Source organism: Netta rufina, assembly GCF_964035555.1.
Source record: "Netta rufina genome assembly, chromosome: 27".
NCBI lineage: Eukaryota > Metazoa > Chordata > Aves > Anseriformes > Anatidae > Netta > Netta rufina.
In genome coordinates this window covers 5,344,127-5,371,715 of record NC_140151.1, presented here as the reverse complement: position 1 = coordinate 5,371,715, position 27,589 = coordinate 5,344,127, and the positions used below count along the sequence as shown (strand labels likewise).

The following is a 27,589-nucleotide window of genomic DNA, read 5'->3' as shown; positions in this document are numbered from 1 at the left end:
TGCCTTAACGCTGACCAGGTTTTGACCTGGTCCTTCGAGGACTCGGGTTACACAAAACGCTCTGCTGACTCTGATAAGCATAAATGTTTGGGGCTGCAACTTCTGCAAAGTTCAGCAGGTGACAGCTCACACGGCTGAATGCTCAGCTGCTGCTTGCTAACGCTGACTCGAGGGGGGACGGAGAGGTTGGAGGGTTCCCTTCCCAACAACACGTGATATGCAAGAGCATACAGTCAAGGCTGTGCTGTTAACCAGTGCTCATTCATCTCAGCACCACTGGTAATACATAACCATACTCAGCCTGTGGAAGACTCCTTGTATTGTTATTAATGTCCACGTCATAACTGCTTCCATAGGATTTCCATTACAGCTGAGGAAGGTGCCAGGAGCTCAGCCTGGTTTCCCCCAGCAGGGCTGAGACCCAGCTCCCTCTTTAAATTACAAAGCAAGAGGGAGAGAGAGCAAATTGTCACAGTTTTCACAGTCTTGCTCTATACCTAACCTGCAGCACCACAGAAGCCCATTTTGCTCAGTCTCTGTGCCCCGTCCTGCCCAGCTCCCTCTGCCAACACCTGAGAACCTTGCTCATCCCCATCTCTCTGCTCTGCACTCCCTTCAAGCACTGGCTCTTGCAATCTGATGTCAATCACAGCTGTCTTAATGTGCTAAATTTCTAAATCCACACTTGTGCTTACTTAACAATATGCTTCTTTGATCAGAGTAATACAAGCAAAACCAAGAAAAATGAGCCCCTTGCCTACCCTCCCCTCTCCTGAAGCAAGCCTCACAAGGCCTCAGGCTTGTAAAACCAACACAATTTCAATCTTTAATTTTATTTCCTTTATTTTCAGGCTGTTAGGTGCTGGTTCTGATTAGGGACATTCTAAGCAGATAAAGTTATTTTAAATAAAAAACACGTTGAGCTTTAGGAGAAAAAAATAAAAAGAAAACACAAAACACATAACTCAATTAGAAAGAAATGTCTTTTCAATGCAAGTTACAGTCCCCTGTGTTGTGGACAAGGCCTCCAATTGACTTGGGAAGCAACCTTTCTTTTTCGTTGCATTACTCTGATCAGAAAGACTTCATTTGTAGGTAGAGAGAATGGACTTGACTGCTGGATCCAAGAGGATAAGGACTCCAGGCATTTGTAGGAAATGTCATTTCAGAAGCATATTCAGAGACAACTTCTTTGGTTTTGTGAGGCTCAGAAGTACATGAGATTTCACCTAGGCAAATACAAAGTCACTAGCTGGGTTTCAGTGGAAGGGGCTAAGCATGCCCTTTATGCCCCCATAAAGCCAAGTTGCTGCAGCAGCAACCAGCAGCGGGACAGCTCTGCAGCCATCCCTGTCCCTGAGGCTCACACTGTGCCACGCTGTGCTGCTGAACAAACAGGCCGGTGTTTGCAGTAGAGCTGCTCTGGACTGCTGCTGCTGCTGCAAATGAAATCAAGTATGGCCCCGTGGCTGGATTTACACTGATCTGACTAAAAATATCATCGTGCCTTCAGAGCATGGGTCTGGCAAACCTGACCCTGCTAGCACAGCTCCGTGACCAGTGTAAACAGGCTTCTCCAGAACAGCGTCACTTTCAGACATGCTGCCTAGATTTACTGCTCCGAAATACGTGCTGCATACACGAGGCCTTGGGGTACTGCACAGTGTCAGGGGAAAACTCAGGACCTCCATTTAATCCTATTCAATCTGGCCATGCAATCTGTGAGTCCCAGCATCCTGACTACACTTCCCAATTCCAAGCAGCTCCTGCCTGCTCTTGTGGCTCTGGGTGGCAGAACCCATCTTAAGAACCCAAGTTAAGAAGCAGGGAAATAAAGGCCAGAGCAGGCTCTTGGAGAACAACAGCCCACATATTCTTCCTTTTATTACTGTTTTTACCGTGGTTAAAGACAGACATTGAAATGGCTGTGTTCGGCCTACGACTAAACACTCAAAGGTGAGATAAAGATGAGAATGCCTTAAGGTGTTCATTTTAAGACTGGAAAGACTGACCTCAGAAAAAAGGTCTAGAACTAGATTTAGGGAGGAGATGAGTACACTTATCCCAGACAGGAATTAATCCCTTTCAAGTGACTAGTCCTGTTGTGGTAACAGCTATTATAGTGTTATTGCTGTGGGAGGAAGCTCTTCCCCAGACCAGGGCTCCCCTGTGCCAACAGCTCAGGGTGGAACAAGACAAGGCCCCTATCACAGAGGGCTCACAACCCAAAGGCAGCTCTGAAATTTGCTGCTAGCCACAGCCGTAGAAAACTGCCTCTGGCACAACCAGTTTCAAAGTCTTTTTTTCACTCCGAATTTTGCAGTATAACAGGATTTAATTAAGCAGTCGCTAGACGTGACATCTTCAAGGGGTTTTCCCCAGGTGCTTGGGAGTTTTCTTCATGACTCTCTGATGTAAATACAGAAACTTTGGTGAACATCAGAGGACTTTGAATCACCCCTTTTTCATTTCCCAAGCTATGATTCTCTTGTAACTAACATTTTCCCTAGTCGTGGCATGTAGGTAAGGAAGCCTGGTAACTGTGGGATGGAAGCTCACCACCCCACAGCCCTGAGCATCAGTCCTCCTGGACCAGGACCTGATTACACCAAGTGCTGAACAGGCACTGGGAAGCCAAATTGCCCCCAAGTGCTGATCAGAAAGGGCAGCAGACCAGTGCAGTTGCATGCACTTCAAAATGCTAATTTATTTTCCCAATATGTGAGTTACTTTTATGACATCAGCATTTTATAGCTGGAAAGCTAGGGGTTTCTTTCCAGCATGGGGAAGGTCAGCATCCTGTGCAGCCAACGTGGGCTCCTCTTGCTGGTGTGCCAAGCCAGGGCCCCAGATAGCCAAAGGCAGGTGCTCAGCTTTCAGCACGGACCTGGCCCCTTTCCAGTGCTTCCAGGTGGCCACCCCTAAAAGTGAAGGCATCTCAAGACAAATCGCTTTGAAATTCTTTTAGCGGGACTGGCAAATCCCCTCTAATTCTGCCTTTGCCACAGTCGGCGCATACACGTGGGGAATTTGCAGGACCAGTGAATGCATTCCGCTTTGAGAGGGGGCACGGGCCCCACACTGCCACGAGTGCTATTGTACCTCTCCTGGCAGTTGCTGCATTACTATGACAGCTGCAAACCCCGATGAGTGAATAACCTAATCGAGCCATTAAAGGAAACAGAAGCCCTCTGCCCTGTTTGATTTCTCTCTGTAATGATGTAAAGTGCACTTTAATGGAGTCAAAGTGGTCCTGGGCCATTCTTGTTAAGGCCATTTGATGCAGTGCTATTGAGTCCCACTGCTAGCGTTCATTACCTCCCTTCAGCTCTCTCCCCTGCTGCATTGTAGTTCAGACTTCCCAGCACAGTTTCTTTGCTGCTACAGCCCCTTGCCTGCATTTTGTCTACATAAATTAGACCTTGTGCAGCATATTGGCCTGTCAGGGGACTAGGAAGAAACTGTATATTGTTTCTGGCATTCCCGGGCCCTTCTGCCCCTGACATCTGCTGTGTTTGTGACAGGGAATACATTCCTGACTCATTATCCGGGCAAGCGGAATCCCTCCCTGACAGCACCATTAATCAGAATCAAGCAGTCCGGCAAATAAAAAAAGAGAGAGAGGGAGAAGAAGAAGAAAAAGAAAGAGAGCAAAGAAAAGAGACAGTTTCTAACTTTCACTTTTGTGTCATTCCAGTGTCTGGACAAGTAGCAATCTATCTTTCTGAGTGACAGCTCTGATGGATGGCATTATTTATGCTTTTGTGTATTAAAAGACAGTTCTGGCACCGGCTTGTCACTCTACTAGAGATTTGGAAGAAAAAAAAAAAAAAGTCGAAATTTAATTTGAAGGAAAAGAGGGCAAAGATCACAGGATCCTGGCTAGGGAGTGTTGTTTGGGAGGGACAGAGACTGCAGTGGGAGGGAGTAACTGGAAGAGGGGCAGATGTGGTGTTTAAATAGGTAACTGCCCTTACAGGTATAGAGATTTCTGTTTTTCTCTGTATATCTGTATTAGTATCTCCCTGGGTTGGAGAGGTCTGTTTGTTGACACAGATAGGTTTGATGTTCCTTGGAGGGATGCACCATTTAGGGTGAGATGGGCATATGCTTAATTTTCTGTACATAATTTGTGTGTGTTTGTGTATACAAACATTATTATATATGCACATATATATGTGACAAAATGTGTGTATATAACAGGGTGTCTTTACATGCACATGTACTTACACAAATTAATTCTAAATATAGTCTTTTTTGCTCTAGCATACACATTTTCAAAGATATAAAAAACATACCTAAACATCCACACACACACGAAGACAGTCACATGGATACATCCCAAGATGAACAAAATTTCTTCCTTTCAAAAAAATGTTTCCTTACTACGCTATTTGTAAGCAAATTTAAGTACAAACAAAGAGCAGTATTCTTTAAGTCTGAAGCATCTTTAAATATTTAAAGTTTGGGGGAAAAAATCGCATTTCACTTCATCTGGAAAATGAAGTTTGACTGTTAGTCTAGATTTATGTCGTATTCTCTACATTCATCCACACACTGGCTAGCTGACTGCGGAATGCAGAAGTCCTGGTATGAAGATTTAGATGCCCACACTTCCATTTGTACCATCTACTGCCTAAAGAAATGACTGGTATTTGCATATGAAGTGCCAGGCTGGGAGCAGGCTCATACTGACCCATTTATAAAGTCAGAATTGCAGGGAGTGTAAATCTGTATCTTTGTTTAACTGTGCTGATTTATGTGCTGGCAATTGAACCCATAGGTATTTATACAGCATGTACCACACCGTATATAAATACTAGAACATGGTCAGAGTATGTTTCCGTGAGGATATTATATATAGTGGTCCAAGAGGAAATAAGCAGGCCATGTTCATTTCGAGAGCAAGCAGGTATATCTTTCTGAAGACTGTGCATTATGTGTACTTGTGCCAGCAATGAATTTGGCCCTACATGTATTTATGTTTCTGCAGCCCTGCTGATAGGAAGAGCCTCCCAGGATCGGCTGTTTGATCTGCAGAGTGAATAGTGAAGACTGACCCAGTCTGAAGACCACAGTTAAATTATTAAAGCACATTATAGGAGTAAGACATTCCAAATTTAGGTGCCAACATAGATGCAGAAATCTTACCTGGAAAAACTGGATTGGATCACAGACAGGATTATGTGCCTCTTTCTTCATCCCCTTCTGCTGCATCCTGGGACTGAGCAGAGCAAACTGCTTCTAGTCCTTGGTGCTGCCTCCAGGGATGGAGATGTGCAGAGGTGCCAGTGCCATTCGTAAGGATGCATCCACCTGAGTATAGAGTTGAAGAGAGCCATTTGGTCATAGGTGGAGCAATGGTACCTACCTCTGCCTGCAAAACCATTCCCTTCCCGTAAAGGTCTGTTCAGCTGGCTGCGAGCTGTACGTGTAATGCTGTGCACAGGTTTCTAAGTGCACAGGGGTTTGGGTTTATGGGTCAGATATGCAGAAGTGATGGCACGTAGTTCCCTATAGTGTAACAACACAAGATGTTTCAATATATGATATTTCCAACACTGACTGACACCTGGCTCTGACCTGAGAAAACATGTAATAACTAGAAACATAGCTATTATTTATAACCTCTGCTTTCAGATGACCCATCTCTTGGCCATTTTGACAAACATCTGCTTTGGAACCCATTAGCCAACATACAGCATTTGCTTTTAATTAATACAAATTTGTTTTCCCCGAGTCTCAGTAGGTTTCACTTCCCCTCTCCTAGACTATTGGCATCAGCAGCCGTGGCCCTACCCCACCTAGCAAATCCTAACAACCACTCTGGAGACCCTAGATCCAGGGCAAAATCCCAAGCACTTCAAAAACTGCCAAAGTTCTCAGCTAAATCCAGGGCTGGTGTTGACTTGCAAGCCCAGCTGGATTGTTACTATCATCATCCTGGGCTCTCTTTCCTTCCTGAGGATAGTGCATCTCTTCTTCCCATCCACAGGGACTTTTCAGCTCTGCCTCGTTACACCACCCAGCTGGAACACCATATTTTCAGCATATTGACTGAGCACTATGCTCAGATGGACAGACAGTGAAACTGTTAGGAGCATCTGAAAAGCCACCAGCCCAGGATCACACCACTGGTGTTCTGATCGAGATGGAGGTCACTACAAGGCCTAGGACTTTGCTCTTACTTCATCTGAAAAAAATCCCCAAAGGGATGACATCACAGCCATCCCAGGCAATGAGCTGCCCTTCCAGGGTGTGAAGTGTGGAATAAACCTATTCTTTCAAAAATCCAGAGCTTAAATTTCAAAGATCTGTGCATAATTCCCTCAGGCTCCTCTGAAACACCAGCCAGTGTTTTGAGAAGGAGCCGATCATTTTTCTACTCTCAGTCTCAGTCTGGGAGAGTCGGGGGATTGGCTTCTTTTAACGTTGATACCATTCAGCTGAAACTGGCTGGCAGGTAGGGCAAGCTGCAGTCAGGGGATAAATATGCGCAGGGATTTCTCTCTACTGGCTTCCAGAAGCATAATTTGGGCCGGCCAGTAACTGCTCCAGAAGGAAACCCAACAATAATCATTCATTATAGCCAGGCACAGAAGAAGACAAGGGGAGTCCATTGTATTTTCAGTCTTACTGAATCTATCTTCTTGAAATTGTGCCGTGCAATAAATACATCCAAGGTTGTACCTCAGCTGGGGTAAGTGGTGTAAATTTTCATAGCTCCAGTGAAGACAATTTATACCCACTGAAGATCTGCCCCTTGATCTCCAAAGCCAAAGGAACATAAGCTCTTGCGTTTTAAGTGTGCTGGTTGGAATGTTTAATTCTATTCTGTCGTCTGTCAGAACAGCAGGCAGAGGAAGGAATGTATTGGTGTCATATGGAAACCATGGTTTGATGACGGACAAAATTAAATCCTTGCATTTGGACATAAACCATGGTAACACAAAATATGCAGCAAGTCAGGCTTGGTTTTCAATACTGAAAACACAAGGCCCCACTTGGCAGGCTGAGGAAGGGATATTAGTCAGATTCAGACATGGTTTTCTTTGTTTTATTGAAGGATAAATAATTATGTGTTGAGATATTCCAGACTTATGTTAACACAGTTGTGTGTGAACCACAGCAGAGGATGCTGTGAGAATGGGAAGGGCTGAAGGTCCTTTAACCAACAAAGTGCCTGAAAATCCTGGAAAAGTTTTGGGGTTTACTTCTGGAAAACACTCCCGAAGTTTCCTCAAAATATATGTGACACGCTAATCTTCATAAATTAAAACTTCCAAACATTTGCTTACTTGATATTCTCAGGGTAGAAGGTTAATACACCGATTCAGTGCACACCAGGTCTCCCCATAGTGTTTGTCTGTTACATTCCTGCTACTGCTGCCGCTGGGGACACACCGAGCAGCTGGCTGAGCCCTCGGCTTCCACTGCTCTCTGCTCTGCAGCTGATTGCACGCCCAGGGGCTCTGGGAATGGAGGGATTACCACACTTGCAGCAGAAAGGCAGCTCTTCTCCCCTTTTAATGCCTTTTGCCAGTTGAAATCCAGAGATCGCCTCATGGATGCTTAAGAGAAAATGTAGCAAATAGGTGCGTGCCTCTCAAGCAAGTGGCAGTGGCTAGCTCCAGGTCAGACAAGGACATTTTGCAAAAGTTTCATTATGACTTGGTAGCATTTCTTATTCAGTTGAACAACAGATAAAAATACCTCTAATTTCTAACAACAATTCTATTTCTGAGTGAAAGAATTCTGACATGGATTTATTAAATCAGAGAAGCTGTGGATGCCCCATCCTTGGAGGTGTTCAAAACCAGGTTGGATGGAGCTTTGGGCAAACCGGTCTAGTGGGAGGTATCCCTGCCCTAGATGACATTTAAGGTTCCTTCCAGCCCAGCCCATTCTATGATTCTGTGAGTATTGAGCATACCCACATTTGCTGAACAGCTCCAAGTGACACTCAGTAAGTGACCGCTCTGCCTCATGCTCATGGTTTGTTCCATGATCTACCAAGGGCAGCTGCTGCTTTTTGTTTTAAAGAAACCCCAATACAATTGCTTACAGCAGAGGATCAAAGGTATTTCAACTCTGCCCCATTGCCATGCTCCTGTTTTTATTTATATTGTAATATCCTGAAGGCAGAGACCCTATTTTTGTCCAAGCTAATAACTGTAATAGTTAGCAGAGCAGCTTCAGTCAGGTGCTGTGATTGTTCCCAGAGGCACTGGGCAGAGCCAAAGCAAGTAGCTGCCACAGAGGACACAGCTCACCCTGTGCAGACAGTCAGCACGAGGCCTGTGCACCCAAGAAGTGGGACAGATACCTTGCTGGTGATACCAGAAAATAAGCAGGCTTCATGAAGTTCTGGAGCCATCCCTGCAGTGCACGGGCCTCATGCTGGTCCACCTGAATGGCTCCATCTTCACCCACTACAGTCTATGAATCAACAGTCCTCTTCCTTTCCCTGTAGCCCCACCCCAGCAGCCATTTCCCAAAGTTATTTCTGGTCTTTTGTGCAGTGATAGGTGCATTTCTGTCGTCTGCCAGCACTAATGAGCCATGCAGAGGCCTGACAATAGTGACTGGTCTTAATCATTCTTGTTTCTCTTTCCTAGGCAGCCTCTTCTGCTGCCAAAAAGGACTTGAAAAGAGAAAAGTGGAAGGTAAAAGCCACAATTCACAGATGAAGTTCTGGAACTGCCTTTTTCTATGAAAAGAAAAAAAAAAAAAAAAAAAAAAAAAAAAAAAGCTATTCCAGTGCCTGCCCTCTAGAGCTGGGTTCTGATGTGCACCATTCCCAGACTGCTGTGACTGCTGCTCTACACCTTGCACAGTCCCGTTGCCCTCACAAGTGTAGAATAGAACTTACAAATCACATTTTGGAAAAGCCAAAGGACATAAATGTCAGCACAGCAGAATGAGTTTACGTAGAGACGAAATCAAGCCGAATAGCAGAGATACAGCACGGAGCTGGATTTCACATTTCACTGATGCTCTTCATCCAGAGGTTTGTTCATTAATGAGGCCATGATTCTGTTATTCAAACTCATGGTAAGTGGTTCCTTAGGCAAAGATCCAGCAAAGCACTTAGGCAAATTCATAAATTTATGTCCCATTGACTTCTGTGCAACTATTTATATGCTCAAAGTCATGCATGTCTTAAATGCATTTCCAGATCAGGCCTTGTACTCAACAAACAGTCTTTCTGCAGCATCATAAACCCCAAACTTCCAGGATTCATGAGCTCAAGTTCTCGTTTCCCCTAAGGTACCATAACTGCAACATAGAATGCAATATCAGAAAATGCTTTAAAAAAAGTCATAGTTTTAAATTTCTAATCCTAATAATTCTGGATAGGAACCAGCTTTAACAGAGTAAAAGAAACAAAAAGGAATGAAAGCTATGCCTCTCATCTAAGTTCATACATTTTGGAGATGAGACTTAGAAAAAATACTCAATATTGTAAAACTTGCAATAAAGTCACTAAAGTAAAAGATGTTTTTTCATATTTGAAAGGACTGAAGTCTTTGTAGCTGCCTCAGCACAACCAGCTAGGTGCAACCTGAGCTGTGCATTGAGGGCAGAAGATTGTGACTCCATTCCCGTGTCTCACACAGCTTGCTTTGCTTCTCAGTCACTAAGGTATTTCAGCTCAGAAGACTTTGTAGAGTTGTGCTACTTCTTATTTTGTTCAATTTTACATACATTCTCTAAAGTCTCAGTTTAAAGGTCATCTCTTGAATGAGTATTTAAATATCTTCACCAGTAGCAAACAGGGAATAAAACTGACTTTTAGTAAGGAATCCCCTGACTTGTTTTTTGCAGTATGTACTTTTCCTTATCATCCTTTTGGCCAGAAAGTCAAAACTGACTTCCACATCTGATTAGGGCAGATGAATTAAGTAGTTGGAAGAATCTTTGTATTAATCAACCCCTGTTTTCCGAAGGGCTAATTTCAATTCTTACAGACTTCAGGCGTCCAAGAATCTAAGAACCTCTTGCATTCACCGTGTGTGATTCACATTTTACTGTTTTATTTCCCCAATGCAGCACAACACATTCTTTAACCAATCAAATATTTTAAATCCCAAAGTGACACTCTGCAGAAAGTGATTTAGAGTCAGCTCAAACTGCTCTTAATATAAGTGGTAATTTCATCAAACTAAAAGCTATGGTGATTTATTTTTAATTATACTCACTATTTCAATGTGGGAAACTGAGCTGTAACTGGTTCTGCATGTCCTGATGACTTTGTCCGAGCCCCATGCAAGCCCTGCTTGCAAGGTGTAAGCTCTGTACAACAATCATTTACTCTTGCTGCATTTTGGGACAGTCCTGAATTAAACATATGCTCCAGTTTATGCATATGATTGTTATAAACAAGCCTGTTGGTTTGCTTTGGTGTTTTTGCCCTCCTCCCCTTGACATCCTATCTACGTACATGGACTTTCAGTTCTCCATATCGTTGTCTCTCCTCCTGGCTGGAGGCGGACTTGTCGGGGCACCGCTGACACTGACCAGCAATAACCAGCAGCACTATTTAGAATACTCCAGATTTTTCTCCTGCTCCTTCCCACGTGGCTTTTCAGTGCCTGAGCTACCAGGGGCTGCATGAGCCGAACATGCAATTAGACCCCCAGGGAAACCTGCCTTGATGAAAATCTCTGGACAGAAAAAATCCTGGAGCTTTTGATATTTTGTGGGATTTGGGCTTCTTGCTACTTTCCTTCACAGAAAGCCTTTGAGGAACAGATTAACTTTGGCTGCTGGAGAACTTTAGCTGCAGGAAACTCCAGTCTGTTGCAATTGCTCAATTTCCCTTTGACGAGCCCCTTCACCCCCTAAGGCCGACAACCCACATTACACTCCTCTGCTCTCACTGGGGTCGCTTTACATTGCATCACCGTGTAAATGGAAACCACCCAGTGACACAGGGGGAAATATGAGCTCACCAGGCCGCTCTGATTCCTTGACTGCACTATGGTAGAGATGCCTTAGTTCTGAATTTGGGAGAAAAAAATGTAAAACTTAGTATCCCGGATTTGCCTTTTGTCTGTGGAGTTTCAGCAGTGAGAGTGTGTACCCATATGTGTCTGTGCTAGCAGGAGTTGCCAGTAGGTACCAGTCCAAACCCTTCTGTACTTACGCTTTGGGTGAAGGCCTGTGGGTTCCCAGGTCACTGTCTTCCATGACCACATTCTTCTTTTTACTGGCCTGACTGTAAAATATCCGGTGTAAACCTCAGCGAGGAAATTAGGCCCATAAGGTTGAGAGTTAAGCAGTAAAGTTCAGCTTTTCAAAAAGCAGACTGAGAGATTACACGCACGCTGACATATGAAACAGAACATAGCCATAGGCCATTGAATATGTTCCCCAAATCTGAAGGGATGCACAAGCAAGCCTCATTTTCATCATCCCTGTCTACTAGCACCCAGCCAACACACTTTATAGAGTCTATAGAGACAAGGTATTATAAAGATCATGCAGCCCAGAAAAGTACAAAAGTGATTTAAAATGTTCTAATCTCATTAATCTGCTTCTTCTCCCTAAAGACATTCAAAGCCCAGGCCAGATCCTTAGCTGGCAAGTAAAGTAGAAAAGCACTTAAATAAGACCTTGAATTTAAGCTTATGCTTAAATTATATTTACCACAAAGTTCATTTCAAGATAAATTCATGCTAAAACAATATTTCTAAGGGGAAAAAAAAAATCACTTAAGCCAGAGCCTTTGCAATATAAACAGAGCTAATCTATAGTAGATGAGGTTTTTCTGCTTCAGGACTTTTTTTTTCCTCCACTATTTTGAGCTTCTTTCATTGAGACAAAGGAACACAAACTATCACTCAGGTGACCAGTCTCAGCAAGCCAATTCTGCTCAGACTTTGCATTGAAATCTGATGCACTTGCTTACAGCCCAAAAAGTCTGACCCGTTTTCCGGACCCCATTTTTTTCCTGAGTCACTTTGGAATTGCAATGTTGCACTGCTGCAGGGTGTTGTGAGGATTAATACATTCGGGTTTGCTTACATCTCTGAAAATCATGCAGTGTAAATCTGTGTGACGTTATCACTTTACAGACATCTAATTATATATTTTTTTTACTATTATCTAAGTTCTTATCACAGGCTTCTAAGTCTGATAGCCGCTATTTAAATATTTACCATTATGGGGAGACACCCGACAGTAGCTGTCATTCTCCAGCGGTGCGGGCAGGTGTCCAAATGCCTTGATTCTTTTTTTTTTTTTTTCAACTCCACTGCCAAAGATTATTTCTGTATTCCAGGGGAAGCCATTAACCTCCACGCACGATGTAGGATGTCTGCCTTATCTAGCTACGTGCTAATTTTGTGGAAACCAGACAACCTTTTACTGTGCGCTTGGTCACTCTGAACCTCATCACAGCACGATCCTCCTTGATGTCCCTAAGCCCCCTCCACGTGAAGAAACACATGGTAAGTAACTCAGGCACGGTTGTAATTGGAGGTACTATGTGCGTGCCAAGGACTGCATTATTATTATTATTGCTATTGACAGTATAAATGGCAGCACCATAATGGGACAACAGCATCAGGTCTCGGGGAGGCAGAGGGTAAGGAGACATTAATATGTGCAGTCAACTTGCATCTTGCACTAGGAGCGTGTGCTGGTATGAGTGGTTCTGACACCTAGAACATAAACCAGATGGCCCCTTTCTTACGCCATATCATGCAAAGAGAGATTTGAATTAATTCATGTAGAAATCATGACAATTCTGTTACTGTTGGAACTCGGTACAGCGGACAGGGTGGCAGTAGATTATGCTGAATTTTTAACTTCTGAAATACTAGTGACAGATGTCACTGCCTATGCTCCTTTGTTGCTTCCCAGCCTTTCTCCATCCCTCAGTGCCCTTTTTTCCCTGCTCCAGAGCAGTAACTGGACTACCTTGCTGAGAAATTGCTTAAATAATATTTTGTGCAGAACTTTCTCAAAGTCCCCGTGTAAAAAGAAACCCATCAACAACCCCAAAAGCGTGCTCCCGAAACAGAAAGAACCTGGACTAAGGGAGATTTCATTTTCCAGCAAACTCCACCTCCAGCCCTTTTCACTGAAATTCCATTCAAAATTAACAACATTTGACTGGCCAGGGGGAACGATGAGCCACGCAAGTAACGGCGCTTTCCACAAAGAATTTACACCCTCGGTGGTGGAGACAAAGAGCAGGAGGCAGGAGCACGACCTCCTCCATGCCTGCATCTCTATGCCCTGCTGCAGTGCCTCTGCCCAAGGACCAGGGATGCTCCCAGCTCCCGCTACGGGGCCTCATCCAGCGAGGTGCTGGGGTGTCCCTGGGAGCAGGGAGCAGCTCCCTGCCAAGCACAATGCCCCGCTGGCACCCCATGGGGGGGTCCCAGGCTGCTCCCCACCTCTGCACTTTGTGTCTGCCTCCCCACTCCCATTTTTCAGCGCCTCCGTCGATCGCACAGCGCCTCTGCGGCCAACACACCCCTGTCAGCCCCTCCGTTGTGTGGCCAGCAGTGTCTTTCAGCACACGAGCCCCAGCCAACACCGATTTGGGGTGGGGAGGAGCAGAGGAAAGCCTCCACCACCACCAGTGTGTGTGTGTGTATGTGTGCGCGGGGGGGTCCTCTCCGCCGCACAAAAGCCCAGGCGGTTTTGTCGGAGCTGGCAGCGGCCGGCGGTGTTGAAGCTCCCTTTCATCAGCGGGTATTAGGCCCAAATCGCTGCCTCTTTGAATGCGTGCACAGCGCTTCCCATCTCCTGTCACCGGGATGACAGATCTGCCAGGCTCCTCCGGGGCCTGGCACCTGGGGCGCGCAGCAAAGCCGGCTTTTCAGCTAAGAGCACACACAGCTTTTTTTCCTTTTTTTTTTTTTTCTTCTTTTTTCTTTTTTTTTTTTTTTCCCTTCTTTTTTTCCATTGGGGAACTTTCTCCTCCGCCTTCCCCTCCATTTCCCCCCCGAACCTGAATGAACACTTCTTTCAGTAATGGGTTTTTTCCACCTGGTTGACTTGATGAAAGGTTTATGAGTTGACATTATGTGTGAGAAGAACAAAGCAAGCGCGGGGATGTGTGCGTGCGCGGGGGTGGGGAGCAGGCTCGACAGAGCTGCTGAAAACTTTATTACAAACTAAGAGACGTTGGGAGCAATAAATCAGTCGGATGCTCTCTACAAACCAGCTGAAAGCTGCCGCTGCAGAACAAGAGAGAAGGCGCAGGGCTGGGTTGGGCCATGCTGGGCACCAGCAAGGTCCAGCGAGTTGCCCTGAGCTGTGGGAGGGATGGAGGGGCGATGAAAAAAGGCACAGTTTGTGTAGAAGAAGCCTGCTGTGTGCCCACCCCTCGCAGGTCCCCCCCTCTATGCCAGGCAGAGCTCTCTGCAGCCCCTGCCTCAAAATCCCATGTGTAGGTTTTGAGAAGCATGAACTTTGGGTGAAAATCAGCAGGTTTTAGGAAAGCAGGCAGATGAGGTTCACCTGTGCTCCTGCCCTCTCCGCCTGCTCTGCCCAGGCACTTTGCTGTTTGCTCAAACTCTGCCTCTCCCAAGGTGAAAGTCGGCAGCTACTATTTACCAACACGCAGATGAACAACAACAGCTTGCTGTGAGTGTTTAAAAAACACCACACCTAAAACAAACAAACAAAAGAATTTCAGCTGTCGTTTGTTAGGAAACCAGAGCCACGAAACCAGAGCTCACGATTACGAAAAGCACCTTTAGAAACACGGGAGATCAAGAATCACCGAGGCCATCCCCCAGCCCACGTCCCACCCCGTGGAGCCCTCTGCTCCCGACAACCACTGTGGGTCAACCGCACGCTCCCATCGCTATTTCTCCTTAGCAATCCCATGCTGTACACAAAGGCAAACATGCTTCTATTTTAAACTCTAATCCAAGGCTACTGCATGCCTTTTGGAGTGCGGATGTCCTGGAAATGTCACTGCAGAGCAGTGTGCTCAAGAGATTAGAGCTGCTCCATTTTGCAAATGACAGAGTACAGTCACAGATGTTCTCTAGCCATGGGGTCGCACACAGTTGCTCAGGCTTAACTTGTTGAATAGCTACTTAATAGAAAGGAGAAGGGGCAAATGCTGGACGATCCCGAGCAGCTGTAACTTTGCTCAGATCAGTATTTCTAAGGCTTTTATCCCAGATGAATAAATTTCCTCTCCCCCATAACAACCAGTAGGCATTACAAGCTTTAGAGAGACAAGTTCAGGGACTGATTCTTGTGAAAACAAATAGTATTTCCAGTCTTATCACGTGCCTAATAGCACCGATATCTGCTCAGACAACAAGAAACTTCAGAGTAGGGATGGGTTAAGGGAGCTGGTCAAGACCAGAGATGGCAATGCAGAACCAGCTGGGGATATGAGAACTTACAGGGGACTGCCCAGGGGCAGAGATGGGGAGGATGGCAGCATAGCAGCCACTCGCAGAGGGTGGATCTGTGTCCACATCAACGTGCAGACCAAGAACTGCAAGGGATGAGTGGTTCTGGTCAAAGCAGTGGTGGAGCAGGGCTGGGGCAGCACCATTTCCACATCTCCAGCTGGCAATGTGGTGCAGGCTGCGACTGAAGTACGCGTGGAAAGAGTAACGAGAGCACAACCTGCTCAGATCCTGGAGGCCTGGTTTTCCCATCAGCACTCATTTATACTCGGGCACTTCACGCAGTCAGTGGTGAGCACAAATTGCAGACTAGAAGGAAATCGGGCTGTGTTAACAATATTTCCAGAAGTGACTAATACTATAGGATGCTTCTATTTTTAGGTACCTAATTCGAGAGCTTCTGATCTGCAGATAGTGAGAACTGAGTAGCTCTCACATTTTTAGAAAACCAGGTGCTTTTAAGATGCACCTTGAAAATCAAAATCCATTTTAAATCACTACCAAGAATCTTGGCTGGTGTATAATAATGCTTCTAGGCACTTGCTCTGAAAAGCAGCCTGAGCTCTGTCCTAGATCAGCATGCAGTGACACACATCTTTCACACTAATGGACTACTTCTAGCTGTGTTGAGGGAGAGGGAAAAGGAAGGGCTGGGGAAAAAGTGCCAAAACGTACTTAAAAAAATAAAATAGGAATCAGTTGCAATTGCAGCTCCAGGCTGTGTGCGTGGTGTTAATCATTTGCTTCATCTCTAGCTCGTCTCTGCTCTACACTTTTGCACTGTGAGCAATTCCCATGTTCTGTAAAAAGCAAAGTACTGACAAGCTTGAATCTAGAATTAGCACCACATTGGTGAGGTTTCTGCCTACGTGGGGCCCAGGGCAGGGAAAACCTATCATTTCTTTAGGGTCTGTAGCTGCCTGAAGAGAGCCTGGGAGAGGAAGGGTCATAAATTGCCTGGTTATCTAAATTCTTCCAAGCCAAGGTTTGAATCAAGCCTACGAGCCAAGCACTGCTGTAACAGCCTGACCTCGGTTGGTTGTACTCAAGTTGGTAGCATAACTTGGGTGGAAAATGACAGCAGGCATTTGTTCCCTACTGCCGACTGCTGTTGAAGAAGCAGTAGGCAGGCTGTCCATTTTCTTGTTCCAGCTGTAGCTGAACTGATAATAAAACAAAAATCTGAGCTACTTTATGGTATGTCTAACCGAGCAGGGAGACAGTTTTACAGGAGTGACCAGAAATGCATGCAGTATTCCAGACAAAGGCACACTACAGGTATAAAGAGCAAAACGTTCTCTAGTTCTTCCCTAAAAATTTCTGAAAGAGCTGGCGACATCTCTTCCCTTCAAGATGTTAATGAATTCAGAGACATCCTGTGGAAATATTTTGGGGATTTTTTTTTTTTTTTTTTTACCATGCAACTTCACTAGCACTGAATTTCCCCTGTTGTTTTATTTCCTGGCCACTCAGTATCATACAATCCTTCAGTACCAGGAACAACGTTATTGTGACATTTGTTTTTCTGCCTCTTTTCTAAATGATGGATATTCTACTCCAGAGCCTCTCCCTCTTCACCCAGTTCTGATCAGTAGGCCCACTCTGGCTCAAGGGTCAATTTTTTTTTTTTTTTTTTCAGTTCAGAGTTTTGCTGGTGTCACCAGGTATTGCCACAGAGACGAAGGCTGCAGGCTGCCTAGGTGAGGAGCCTGAAGAGGGATGTGATCAATTTATCCAGAGCACTCTGACAAAAATAGGTCCTATTCTGAAGTGTGAAGGAGTTGAAGTCAAGACTAGCAACACGTCCCTCATTCACATCCCAAAGAGCAAGACATACACCCTGACAAGCCCTTGATTATGAGCTCTGATTTTTCAGCCTCAGACCTGCTTTTCCTTTTCCTTGGGAGCAAATCTGATCCATGCGCTTGCTGACTAATGCTAACAAATCATGCCAACTGTTGCTTACTGGAATCACCTTTCAATGGGGAGCTGACAGCAAGAACAATGCATCTGTTTGCAGCCTGTGGAGGCTGCAGGGAGCATCTGTCATCAGAGGAGCTACTTGTCAAAAGAGGTTTCAGGCTCTGGCTGACTCTCAGAACGGGGAAAGAGACATGTACAGACCTATAGCTGGACTGCTGTTCTGCTCTGGTGGCGCTTTCATCTTCCCCTTTCTTTGCTTGCACAGACGACTTTGTTCTATCAGATGTGGCTTTTAATTATGAGAGTTATATGTGCCATTAGTGGTTTACCTGAAGGGAAATTCAACCATATACGTAGCACCATTTTGCTATTCTCTGTTTATATTAAGCTGGATTTCCCTTTTGATATTTATTGAGGGAACTGTTTCAAGATTCAGCCCAACTAGTTAAGATTTTACTGGAGGAAGGAATTTAGCCACTGAAATTGCCATAGGCAGCATCACAACCAGTTGGGTAGGAAAGAAGCAAGCAGCAACCACTACTTAGGCGAGGCAGATGACTTCAAAGAGGCATTCCACCAGGGGTTTCTTTAGCAGTCAGTAAATTATGCATGTACAAAGCAATAAAGGAAGTATAATAATGCCTTATTGTTACATGGGCACCTTTCATCCTGAAGGATAGCAAAATACTTTGCAAGCTGCAGATCTATATGCTGGAGTTGACTTATTCTTTCTTTTTTTTTTTTTTTAGTAAAGTGAAAATATTCACAATTTTACATTTTGTTGCCTTGCAAGGTTAAAATATCATTTACCATGTTGGTCTTATGCTGATTAATAAATCACAATTTGGATAATATTGTCGATGAAAAAAAAAACATAACTGAAAAACTGCATGAAAAAGAAACATTTGAAAAAGTTGGGAAAGTGTTCCTTCATAGAGAGAAAATTCTATTTTCCTGTGAAAATAAAAGCAACTAGTTATAGTAAAAGGCAAGGAACATCTTTTGAATAAATCATCAGAGAGAAATTCCTTATGTTGTAGGTGGCAGTTTGTGGTCAGCAGGATGAGCTTCTCAGATGCAGTAATGCTGGGTGTCCTGTGAGAACCCAGACAAGCTGAATTCATAAACAGCAGCATAAGGGATAAGAAGGGGAAGGCCAGTGGCATAACACACTTTACAAAACACAGATGCAAGAAGAATGTTGGGTAAGCCCCTAGCAGAAAACTCCTCAGACTGATTCAACGTGGCATCAATTCCCTGCAGAGACACAATCCCAGGTCTTCATGACTTGCTGGAACAGAAAGTTACAGAGCAAAGTGCTTAATCCCTAACTCACCTCACTGGAAAACATAAAGTACTGAGTTAGTGCTACTGGAAACCAAAGCTGCAATTGTAGGGAATCTGAATTACTTCACACCAGTATTTGGATGAGGAAAGTAAGATACTATAGCACTCGTTGGCTCCCAAAGTAGCTCACAGCCTACGTGTCAAGTCTACGAAGTCAAGAAGTGCTGAGCAAGGAATTACAAATGCTTCTCAACACTTCCTAGGAATTACATAGCACTTGTAAGGGTGTGAAAGCAAGAGCTAGTGGGAGACTGCTATCCTCAGCCTTGCCTCTCTGTTTTGGCGTTGCTTTCTTGAACTATGATACACGATTTGTCTTTTGGAAATGCTTGTGTACCCACAAGGTTTACCAAACTAAGAAGGAATTGCACATGCTCAATTGCATGCTAGGTGATGTGGATCCTCTGGGGGTAATTGACCCTAATGTAAGAGTGGATTTTCAGGCTGTCTCATCTGTCTCCTGGAAAAGACCTGCTGGCAGGGGCATTGCTTCATTAGAAAGCAAACAAGTGCTTTAAGTTCATTTCTGTCTTCTGCTAGACAGAAGCTCATAGAAGCACCCAGAACTGGCTGAGGCTGCCAGCATACAAACTGCAATTATGGTTAAATTATAAATTGTGGGACCAAGAAAACAAAGGAAGGGGCTAGCAGGAAAGAGGTTTAGCTACCTCTGTTTCAAATTCACCTCAGTATCCCAGTAAGGAAGTCTAATTGTATTATTCTCCAGACCGACCTGTACAGGTGGCTGCTGTGTCACCTCCTTGCAGACAGCCCAGCAATGTAAGTACTACCACATGCAGAATTTTCTTCTTCTCAAACTTAGGTCTCCACCTTGCTACTCCAATTTTAGATCTCAGGATTTGTCTGCATCTATCAAGAGCACCTTCCTTTTGCCCTAAAGAGCAGAGTCTCTTTGTTTTTGAGCACCAATGACAGCAGCTCCTTTCATTTTGGTTAAGGTTGGGCAACCATCACTAGAAAATGCTGTATCTGTAGCGAGGGTTGCTTGTTTGCATGCTAGTGCATCCTCCCAGACAATGCTGCATGATACACTGCAGACTGTTTGGAAAGAAGCAGAAAAAAGGGGTAAAGTTACCCTCTACATTTCTTTGACTGGTTTCACTGGAAATTAGCTTGGCTATCACTACAGTCTGTTATTAACTTAGATTAAGACTTGGTTATTTCTGCTCAGCAATTCTCACAAGTAGTTTGCAACATGAGATGAGGAAGTAAAAAATGAAAGTTTAATAGAAAGCAACAACCACAGACAAGCAGACATCATCATCTAATGATGTTTGAAGAGCTTCTCTCTTTCAGCTGAAAGTCTGTTTGGCCTGTAGGCATTATGGACTGTATCAGTCAAATTTTCTGTGGCACCCATTGTTTATGAAGAAAGCTACAATTATTCATATTTGACGACTCCGTCCCACAAAGCCTTGTGAAGTTCAAAGCACTACCCACCTGGTATTTCTTTTTTACAAGCACACAGCTATGAAGTATAACTTTGGGAATTTTTCAGCCTTTCTTTCCCACACACCCAAATATCCTTGTTCCCTCTCCCTCTTTCTAGCTTTCATTTCACACGGATATCACAACGAGAGGACTGAGGTAATTCAGATGAGCAGGGGATAAGACAGGAAAGATCTCTTTAGGATGGTGCTTGACTAAAAGTTTTAAGAGAAGCCTACCACATTGAATAAATTAGATACCTGGGAGATTATACATGACCAAAATGGCCCACAGGATCCAGGTTTGGTGATGTTAACCAAGGACTGAAATGACTTAGAGCAATGCACTCCACTCCAAAGAATGCTACAGCCACTCTGAATGCAGTCCAGACCATACAGACAGCAAAGGCTGGTTGCAGAGGTTTCTGAGAGCTCCTCATAATACCACAGCATTATTATAGAGACATGTGTCTGAAGATGCCATGATTATAATGGAGAATGTTTATTTTGTCTGTAACCCAGCTGGCTGGTTTGCTGTATTTCAAATCTGTTCAAGTAAATAAATGAGAGGACTCTACTTTCCCCTCTACAATGCAGTGTGTATACATGAGTGTTATTTCATGTATCAGATTCCTGTACAAAAACTGCTGTCAGGCTATTAATAATCTGGAAAAACACCTTGAAACTTGACTCAATGAGGGCACATTGCAAATGGGCTCTAATGGCTTTTATTTCTCATCTCTGTCACCTCAGATCTAATCTGCCATTTTCTCATTTTTTATCCTCTCTGGTCTCCTCTAAAATCATTCAGCAACTCTTCCCTCAGTGCCAGCCAGAAAAGAAGGGGGTGATGTGATGGGGTCAGCAGGAATTTATTAACAGAGAAAGGTCAGGTGTATCATGTAGTGTGAAGCACAGTCTTGGGTGCACTCCCAGAAAAGACCAAAGGTGAGGGCACAGCAGCTTTCTGCCACTTCGAGGCCTGGGACCAAAATGTAGAAAGAAAAGTGAGATGTAGTCCTGAAGGGAAAATACTCTCACCACCACAAGCAAACCGTGCCAAAAAAATAAAAAAAATAAAATGAAATCAATGTATTTCATTTTATGGGCCAGAAAGGAATTTTCCTGGATTCTAAGACTTGCTTTTAGCCATGAGGAAAGAATTAGCCAAAGCTGTGCCAAAAAGCCGGCAGCAAACCCTTGAATAGTGACAAGCTTCTTTTTTTTGTTTTGTTTTGTTTGTTTTATATATATACATCTATATAATATTTGCTTAATAATAATGCAGCCTGGAACTGAAACTAGATCTTAATGTTTTTTTCCTGTTTCAGGGCCATATCTGTATCTTCAATGTAAGCATCTGGGTACCATCAAAATTTTGCAACATGTGTTTAAACTCATGCCCCTTACATTGAGTTTGGTGTGGTACATTTGCCTGAAGGAAGAATTCAAATCAGTTCCCTACTTAGTTCCCCCTCTGAGGAAAATGGAAGAACGTGAGAGGACATTGCAAAGCATTACTTTAATTCTTTTACCTTTTGTGTTCGTGTCCTATTAAGAACTTACAGCCAGACTTTAAAAGTTGTTTGGATGCTCTCAAGTTATTCGTTAGCTATCAGTACGTTTTAAAATTAATTTGCACACCTACATATCTAATTGCCTTTAATTCACCTCAGGTACATAGGTGGGAAAGGCATGAGGCAGCTTCTGACAAAAGTTGTGCAGCTTGAGGTTCTCAGGGAGAAGCTGTAAGTTCTTCCCCAACCATCTTGACATTACAATCTGTTTTGGAGTCCCTTCTTTTCTGTTTTATTTGGTTATGCAAACATTAATTTAAGGAATATTTCTCAAGTCTCCTGTGGGAATCCAACCCAATTTTCAGAGACAATGCATGTGCAAAAATGACTAACGTTTCTCTTTGAGGAGGGGAGGAGATTTAAGGCATTTGACTCAAGGGTTTTTTTTCCTTTTTCTTTTTCATTTCCCTCCTTCTTCTAAGTATCTCTTTATTCATCACTTTAATTACCTAATCGTAAATTTCTTTAGGGGGTTACTTAGAAGGAAAATTAGCATCAAAGCTTGGCAGTAAATTCAGGGGCTTTTGGAGCAGGTCCAAGCTGTTTCACCTGTGATTAATTAGATGATTTTTTTCTTTAAGTGCCAGAGGGCTGTTGAGGTCTTTAAGCAGTTACATGACTGCTGGCAGCTCAGGAATTATGATTGATGCATTAGTCTGGCATTTAGGACTTCTGCCTCTTTTTTTTGTAGTTGCCTGGATAAGCAAGGACAGAATACAAGCCATGCTGGTGGAGACAAAATGCTAATCTCCAGCAAGTGTGAGGCTCGTGGAAGAGTGTAAGAACTGGTTCTCCAGTACTGGGAGAGTGTTCAGCAGATGATGAGAGAAACAGAAAAAGAAATGTCAACTACTCAGATAAATATTTTACAGAGTCACAAAAGACCAAGCCACAGCAGTACTTTTTTTTTTTCCTTTTTTTTTTTTTTTTAACAAGGTATGGGCTTATTCAATTAAAAAAAAAAAAAAAAAAAAAAAAAAGCATTAATGATGCACTTCCAGATTGCTTAATACAGTTTGCTCACCTAATTCACTCTGCATGGCCTCCTGCTGCAAGCAGGGAAGCAATCAGCAGTTAACCTGCTCTAGTCCCTTCATAACTGGTCACTAGAGAGATGGTGGGGGATGAGACTGGGGTTTTATGGTACATCGGTGGCAGGTCAAGACAGTAAGCTGAAGCAGATGGATAGAAAAGTAGGAAAGAGCCCTTCCTTCAGCAGAAGGAGGCTAGAGAGCCCACTGCCAATTACTGAGTAAGAGAGATTGCTTTCTCTTCCAGCATTAATTTAAACCATCAGGTATTTTATGTTTATCTCAGTAGAGTAAAATCCTATCTCAGACAAGATACCTGCTTTACAGGAAACTGTGTGCATGCTCTCAAAGGCTGAGCTCCTGCTGTCGTACCCTTCCTGCCAAGTGTTCTCAGGACAACCAGATATCCCCGTGTATCAGGAGACAGCACTTCATCCTGCTGCGGAGCAGTTAATCTCCATGGGAAGATCCTAGGCCCCTCGCCATCCCTGCTCAGAGAATAATGACACTCAGTGTTTGCAGCCACCTCTTGTTTTTGTCAATGCCCAGCCTGCCTCATCTAACATTTATAGAGTCTGGATTCTCCTCAGATCTCATTGACTATGTGTCAGTCACCACCTGCGACATGCTGTACTGCAAACCCAGCACAGCTCAGCGCGGTGACATCCCTCACTTCTCATTCTGCTGGATTGGATTTGGCTACAGGGAGGAGGAGGAGGGAGCACAACAATCCTGGCCTCGATGTGTATATTCATCTCCTTAGGGGCAAGTGCTCTTTGCAGAGGTTTGTGTGTGCGTGCCCTTATCGGTGCTCAGATCCGGGTGGATGCATGTGTTAGGATAAACGCCTTAGCAAGTCCAGGTCTCTGCAGAGCCTACGTATCCTTGCGTGCATCTTTGGAGAGGTTTCTGGCTGCACTCATCGTGTGCCTGCCTGAACTGACAGTGGCCCAGGTGATGAGCCAGACAGGGCACGGCTAACCCCAGGGAAGGAACCTTCCCATCTGGTGGTACTTCCCTGCTTCTTTAGAGAGGCTGCTCATCTCACAGCACACGGAAAAATAGTTCATCAGGCAGTGCCCCATGAAGACTATCTCAGCAGCCTTCCTGCCGCCTCTGGAAGAGGCTGTTAAATCCCTCGCCAGACTGGCAAGGGAATGATCCTGATAGACACGTGGATCAGGAGCCGACATCTGAAAGCCTAGATGCAAAATGGCCCAGTGGGAAAGATGCTAGTCTAGAAATCAGGAGACCTGGGTTCTGGCTTTGGTTTTGTCACAGATCTGATATACGCTTTTGAGTGAACTACAACTCCTCACTTCCCTGGTAACTCCTTCTTGTATACACCACCTAGGCTCACTTCTGATTGTACCCAGCACAACATTTTCAGAACTCAATTGGAGACTCTGTTAGCACTGCTGAAAAATACATGTAAAACTTACTAACTCCTAGCCACGCACTGAAGTGACCTTCACAGCTCAGAAGGGGTACAGATTAGCAAACTACAGCGCACAAATCCTGTATCAGCTTTGTGTACCACAGTGGTTTTCACTGCAGAGGCTGAACTTTTTAATACAAGAGGTATATAAATATATGACCCAACCAATATACAAGATCTTGTTGCTGAAGAATCAAGGTGGTAGCTTCAGAAAGCGTGTTTGCAGTCACCCAGACACAGATTCTCTCCTACACCTTTGCTTTTCACAGTTTGTGACAACAGAGATTATTCTTTGCTGGAAGAATGTGACATTGTTGACATTAAAAAAAAAAAAAAAGGAAAAAGCAGCAAAACAGACCTTTGCTTTGCTTGAACAGCACAGGCTTTCTTGATCAGCTGTCTGAGGTGCCTCATCTGTACAAAGCATTTAAACCTGTCTAACATCAAAAAGTAAGGTAAGACAAGTCACTTTGATGCTCCAGAGCACATGCCTAACATGATTATTGCAGAATCTTCCTGGTGATAATAGAATTATGCAAAGGAGGCCTTGACCCATTAATGCTTTTACCTTCCTTAGGATTTCTCTCCCCCTGCTTGCATGAGAAGCAGAACTGCTTGCTCAGAGATAGCAACTAAACAAAAAGGTGGAATAAGCAAAGTGAAAGAGGTCCCTTCATCACCTTGTCATCTCTCCCTGCTCCACCTTACTCCAGTAAGTGACACGCTCTAGCAGGTGCAGGTAAAACAACTGAAAATATGATGTACTAGAAAAGCTCTATGATAAAACGGGCATATTCCCCCCATACACACACAGAGATAGTGTGAATGTATGGGGGAAAGGCATGGCATGTGTCATCACTGGCAGTCCTGCACCTAAGACACCTTGGAGACAAGGAACATTTAAAAGATATACTTGCTGCAGATTCCTTACTTTTTTTTTTTCCTGATGGAAAAAAAAATTAAAAAAGATACTCATACCACTTGTTACACTTTTACTCCATGAGACATAGCTCTGGAGTAATAGCTCTGGCATTTCCCATGTTTGGTGCCTTAGAGCTGAACACAATACAGCCTGAATTTCAGTCGTGAAGGAGTACACTCATTTGCCTCTATTTTCTAGGAAAAGCAGATGATTTCAGATAGAAGAATTTGCTGGCAAGATAGTCTGAGTTTCTCATCCACTCAGTAAAGTTCTGAGTAAACAAGATTTGTCTTCCTTGCAACTTTCTTACTAGAAGTGCCTCCCCATAGCACAAGACCTGCTTAAAATCAGTACACAGAGGTCCAGGCATGCACGTGTGGATATTTAAAAGCAACAGAACAATAAGAAAGAAAAAAATGTTACCTCCTCTGTGCCCTGCTTAGACTGACTTACAGCTGCAAATAAAGAAGGGTTCAGATAACAAGATAGAAAGCTTGCTGGGTCTCAGTATGAGGTGTCCTTCATAGGGAAATCTCAGCTCTTCCTAAAGCTTGCAAATGGATCAGAGACTGCGAAGCCTGCCCAGGCTCTTCCTTCTACCTTGTCTGTTTAAAACAATGCATGTTAGGGAATGGACTGAGACACTGTTATTGAAGCCTCAATCTGCCAGAGGGTAAGTAGAATCCAGTGCACAAATTCTTATCTAAGTTTGTATATACAGGGCGATTTTAGGCCAAAAAAACTCCTACCAGGAGATCAGCTGACTGTCTTGGCTCAAGTTCAGGTCTGCAAAGGGCTGGCAATGGGAAAGCATGCTTCCTATGGTATTTTGTTTGCTCTAAGCACGGTTCACTGATTCCTGCTTGCAATCTGCCCTGAACTGAAAATGTATGATTATTTTGTTCCAGGAAGATGATTCCAACACATTAAGGCTCAGACCTGAATCCAAACCCCAAACTTCCCCAAGAGCAGATATGTTTCCATCTGGAGTTTTGGTCCAAACTTTTTTCTTGCTTCTTACTCACGTTGTTTGAGTGGAGTTCCTAAATGTCTCATCCTAAATCAGTTCCTATTAATGCTAGGCTAAACAAATCAGGAGAGACAGTCCTTTCCCTGAAGCTCTTAATTACCTAAATTAACAAGTATGTTATTATTTTCCCTGCATGCAGTAGGCAGCAATAGTATACAGAGAGTTAAATAACTGACCCAAAGTTACACAGCCAGTTTGTTGCAGATGGGTACTAAAGCCAGTTGGCTTGACACTTAAGTTCAGTGCTTTATTTTACTCTTCAAGAGGAAAAAGGCAAGCCCAGATCTGACCATTCCCTTGGGTGGGAAAGCTTTTGGAGTACTGATTTGCAACAAAGGCTTATTTTCCCCTTTTTCCTGTCTAAAATAGAAAAAGGACCAAGACCTTATTCTTGAGCTTCAGGGATCTGTTAATTGGCTCCCTAGTAAAATTACAGAGACTCAGCTGCCTGATAATGATTGTAAATGACAGAGACTATCAGGTTTACCTTGTGATGTCCCTGGGGAGCTTGCAGTTAGTTTAGTCTGAACTCTGCGTCAGCTGTTTGGGTTCCTTTCTTCTCGGCATGTGGTATCTGGACTCAAGCTGCAGTCTTTCAAACCTAATTAGTGTTAGGGGAAAGAGGGAAAGAGAGAGAGAGAGAGAGAGAGAGAAAAAAAAAAAAAAAAAAAGAGAGAGAAAAAATTCTCCTGCTTCCCCTCAACTGACTTTATAACATAAGGGCAGGACCTGATTTATGGCATAAGTTAATGGGGGGATTTTGTGCTTTTTTGGTATGTTTCTTTTAATGTATATCAGTCCAACGTCTTCAGCTTTGTATGCAAGAAAATTGCATTTTAGAGTGCTGGAGTCTTTGAACTGGAAAGTTCAGCAGGGAATCTCTAAACTCGATGGAGTCATTGTGTTTGTATACAGCTAGGTCTGTTCTGTGCAGTGCTCAGCAGAAATTCAAGTTTTTGCCCTTTTCCTTGCAGAGAGAACATTTTACTCTCTGATAGGTATTGTTGTTAGAGCATAACAATACTGTTTTCAATACTAATCTCAAGCTGTTTAGCCACATTCAAATTGCCCACTGTCCACCTAAGAAATAAGAACACGGAAAATTTATTGTGGGATCTTAATAACTTGTACAATTCTTTATTTGTAGGGCGTTTCACAAACTCATAATTCTGGCATGGAGGTGTCTGTACTACCTGTTTTCTTGCTTCCTAACTGACTCTCCACTTCCCCTCTCTGGTCATCAGATGTTGCAACGTTGAACGGAACAAGACAGAAAAGTAGATCTGTGGGCAACATCTTCAAATCACTGGCAGGCCGAGCAATCACAAACCTGAAAAAGCACTAGTATGTGAGATTCAGGCTGCTTTGTGAGGTCTTTGTAGCAAGCACCTGGGACAGGAAGAAAGCTGCAGGGTTTTTTTTGCAATGACTGATTGCATCTGCAGAATTCTTCAGAATGATGAGACAATGTGCAGTGT

General features: G+C 43.8%; 1 protein-coding gene across 1 annotated transcript in view; it reads right to left on the bottom strand.

Annotated features, from left to right (window-relative positions):
• The window catches only part of KCNU1 (potassium calcium-activated channel subfamily U member 1), a gene marked incomplete at its 5' end in the record, with an annotated part of 171,775 nt that overhangs the window by 94,099 nt on the left and 50,087 nt on the right, over positions 1-27,589 (bottom strand). The window contains 4 exons of the mRNA XM_084302360.1: positions 5,152-5,316; positions 11,150-11,221; positions 26,599-26,712; positions 27,305-27,441. Of these exons, the coding sequence (XP_084158486.1) occupies positions 26,648-26,712; positions 27,305-27,441 (202 nt within the window). The 3' untranslated portion in view covers positions 5,152-5,316; positions 11,150-11,221; positions 26,599-26,647. The remainder of the gene's footprint in view (positions 1-5,151; positions 5,317-11,149; positions 11,222-26,598; positions 26,713-27,304; positions 27,442-27,589) is intronic.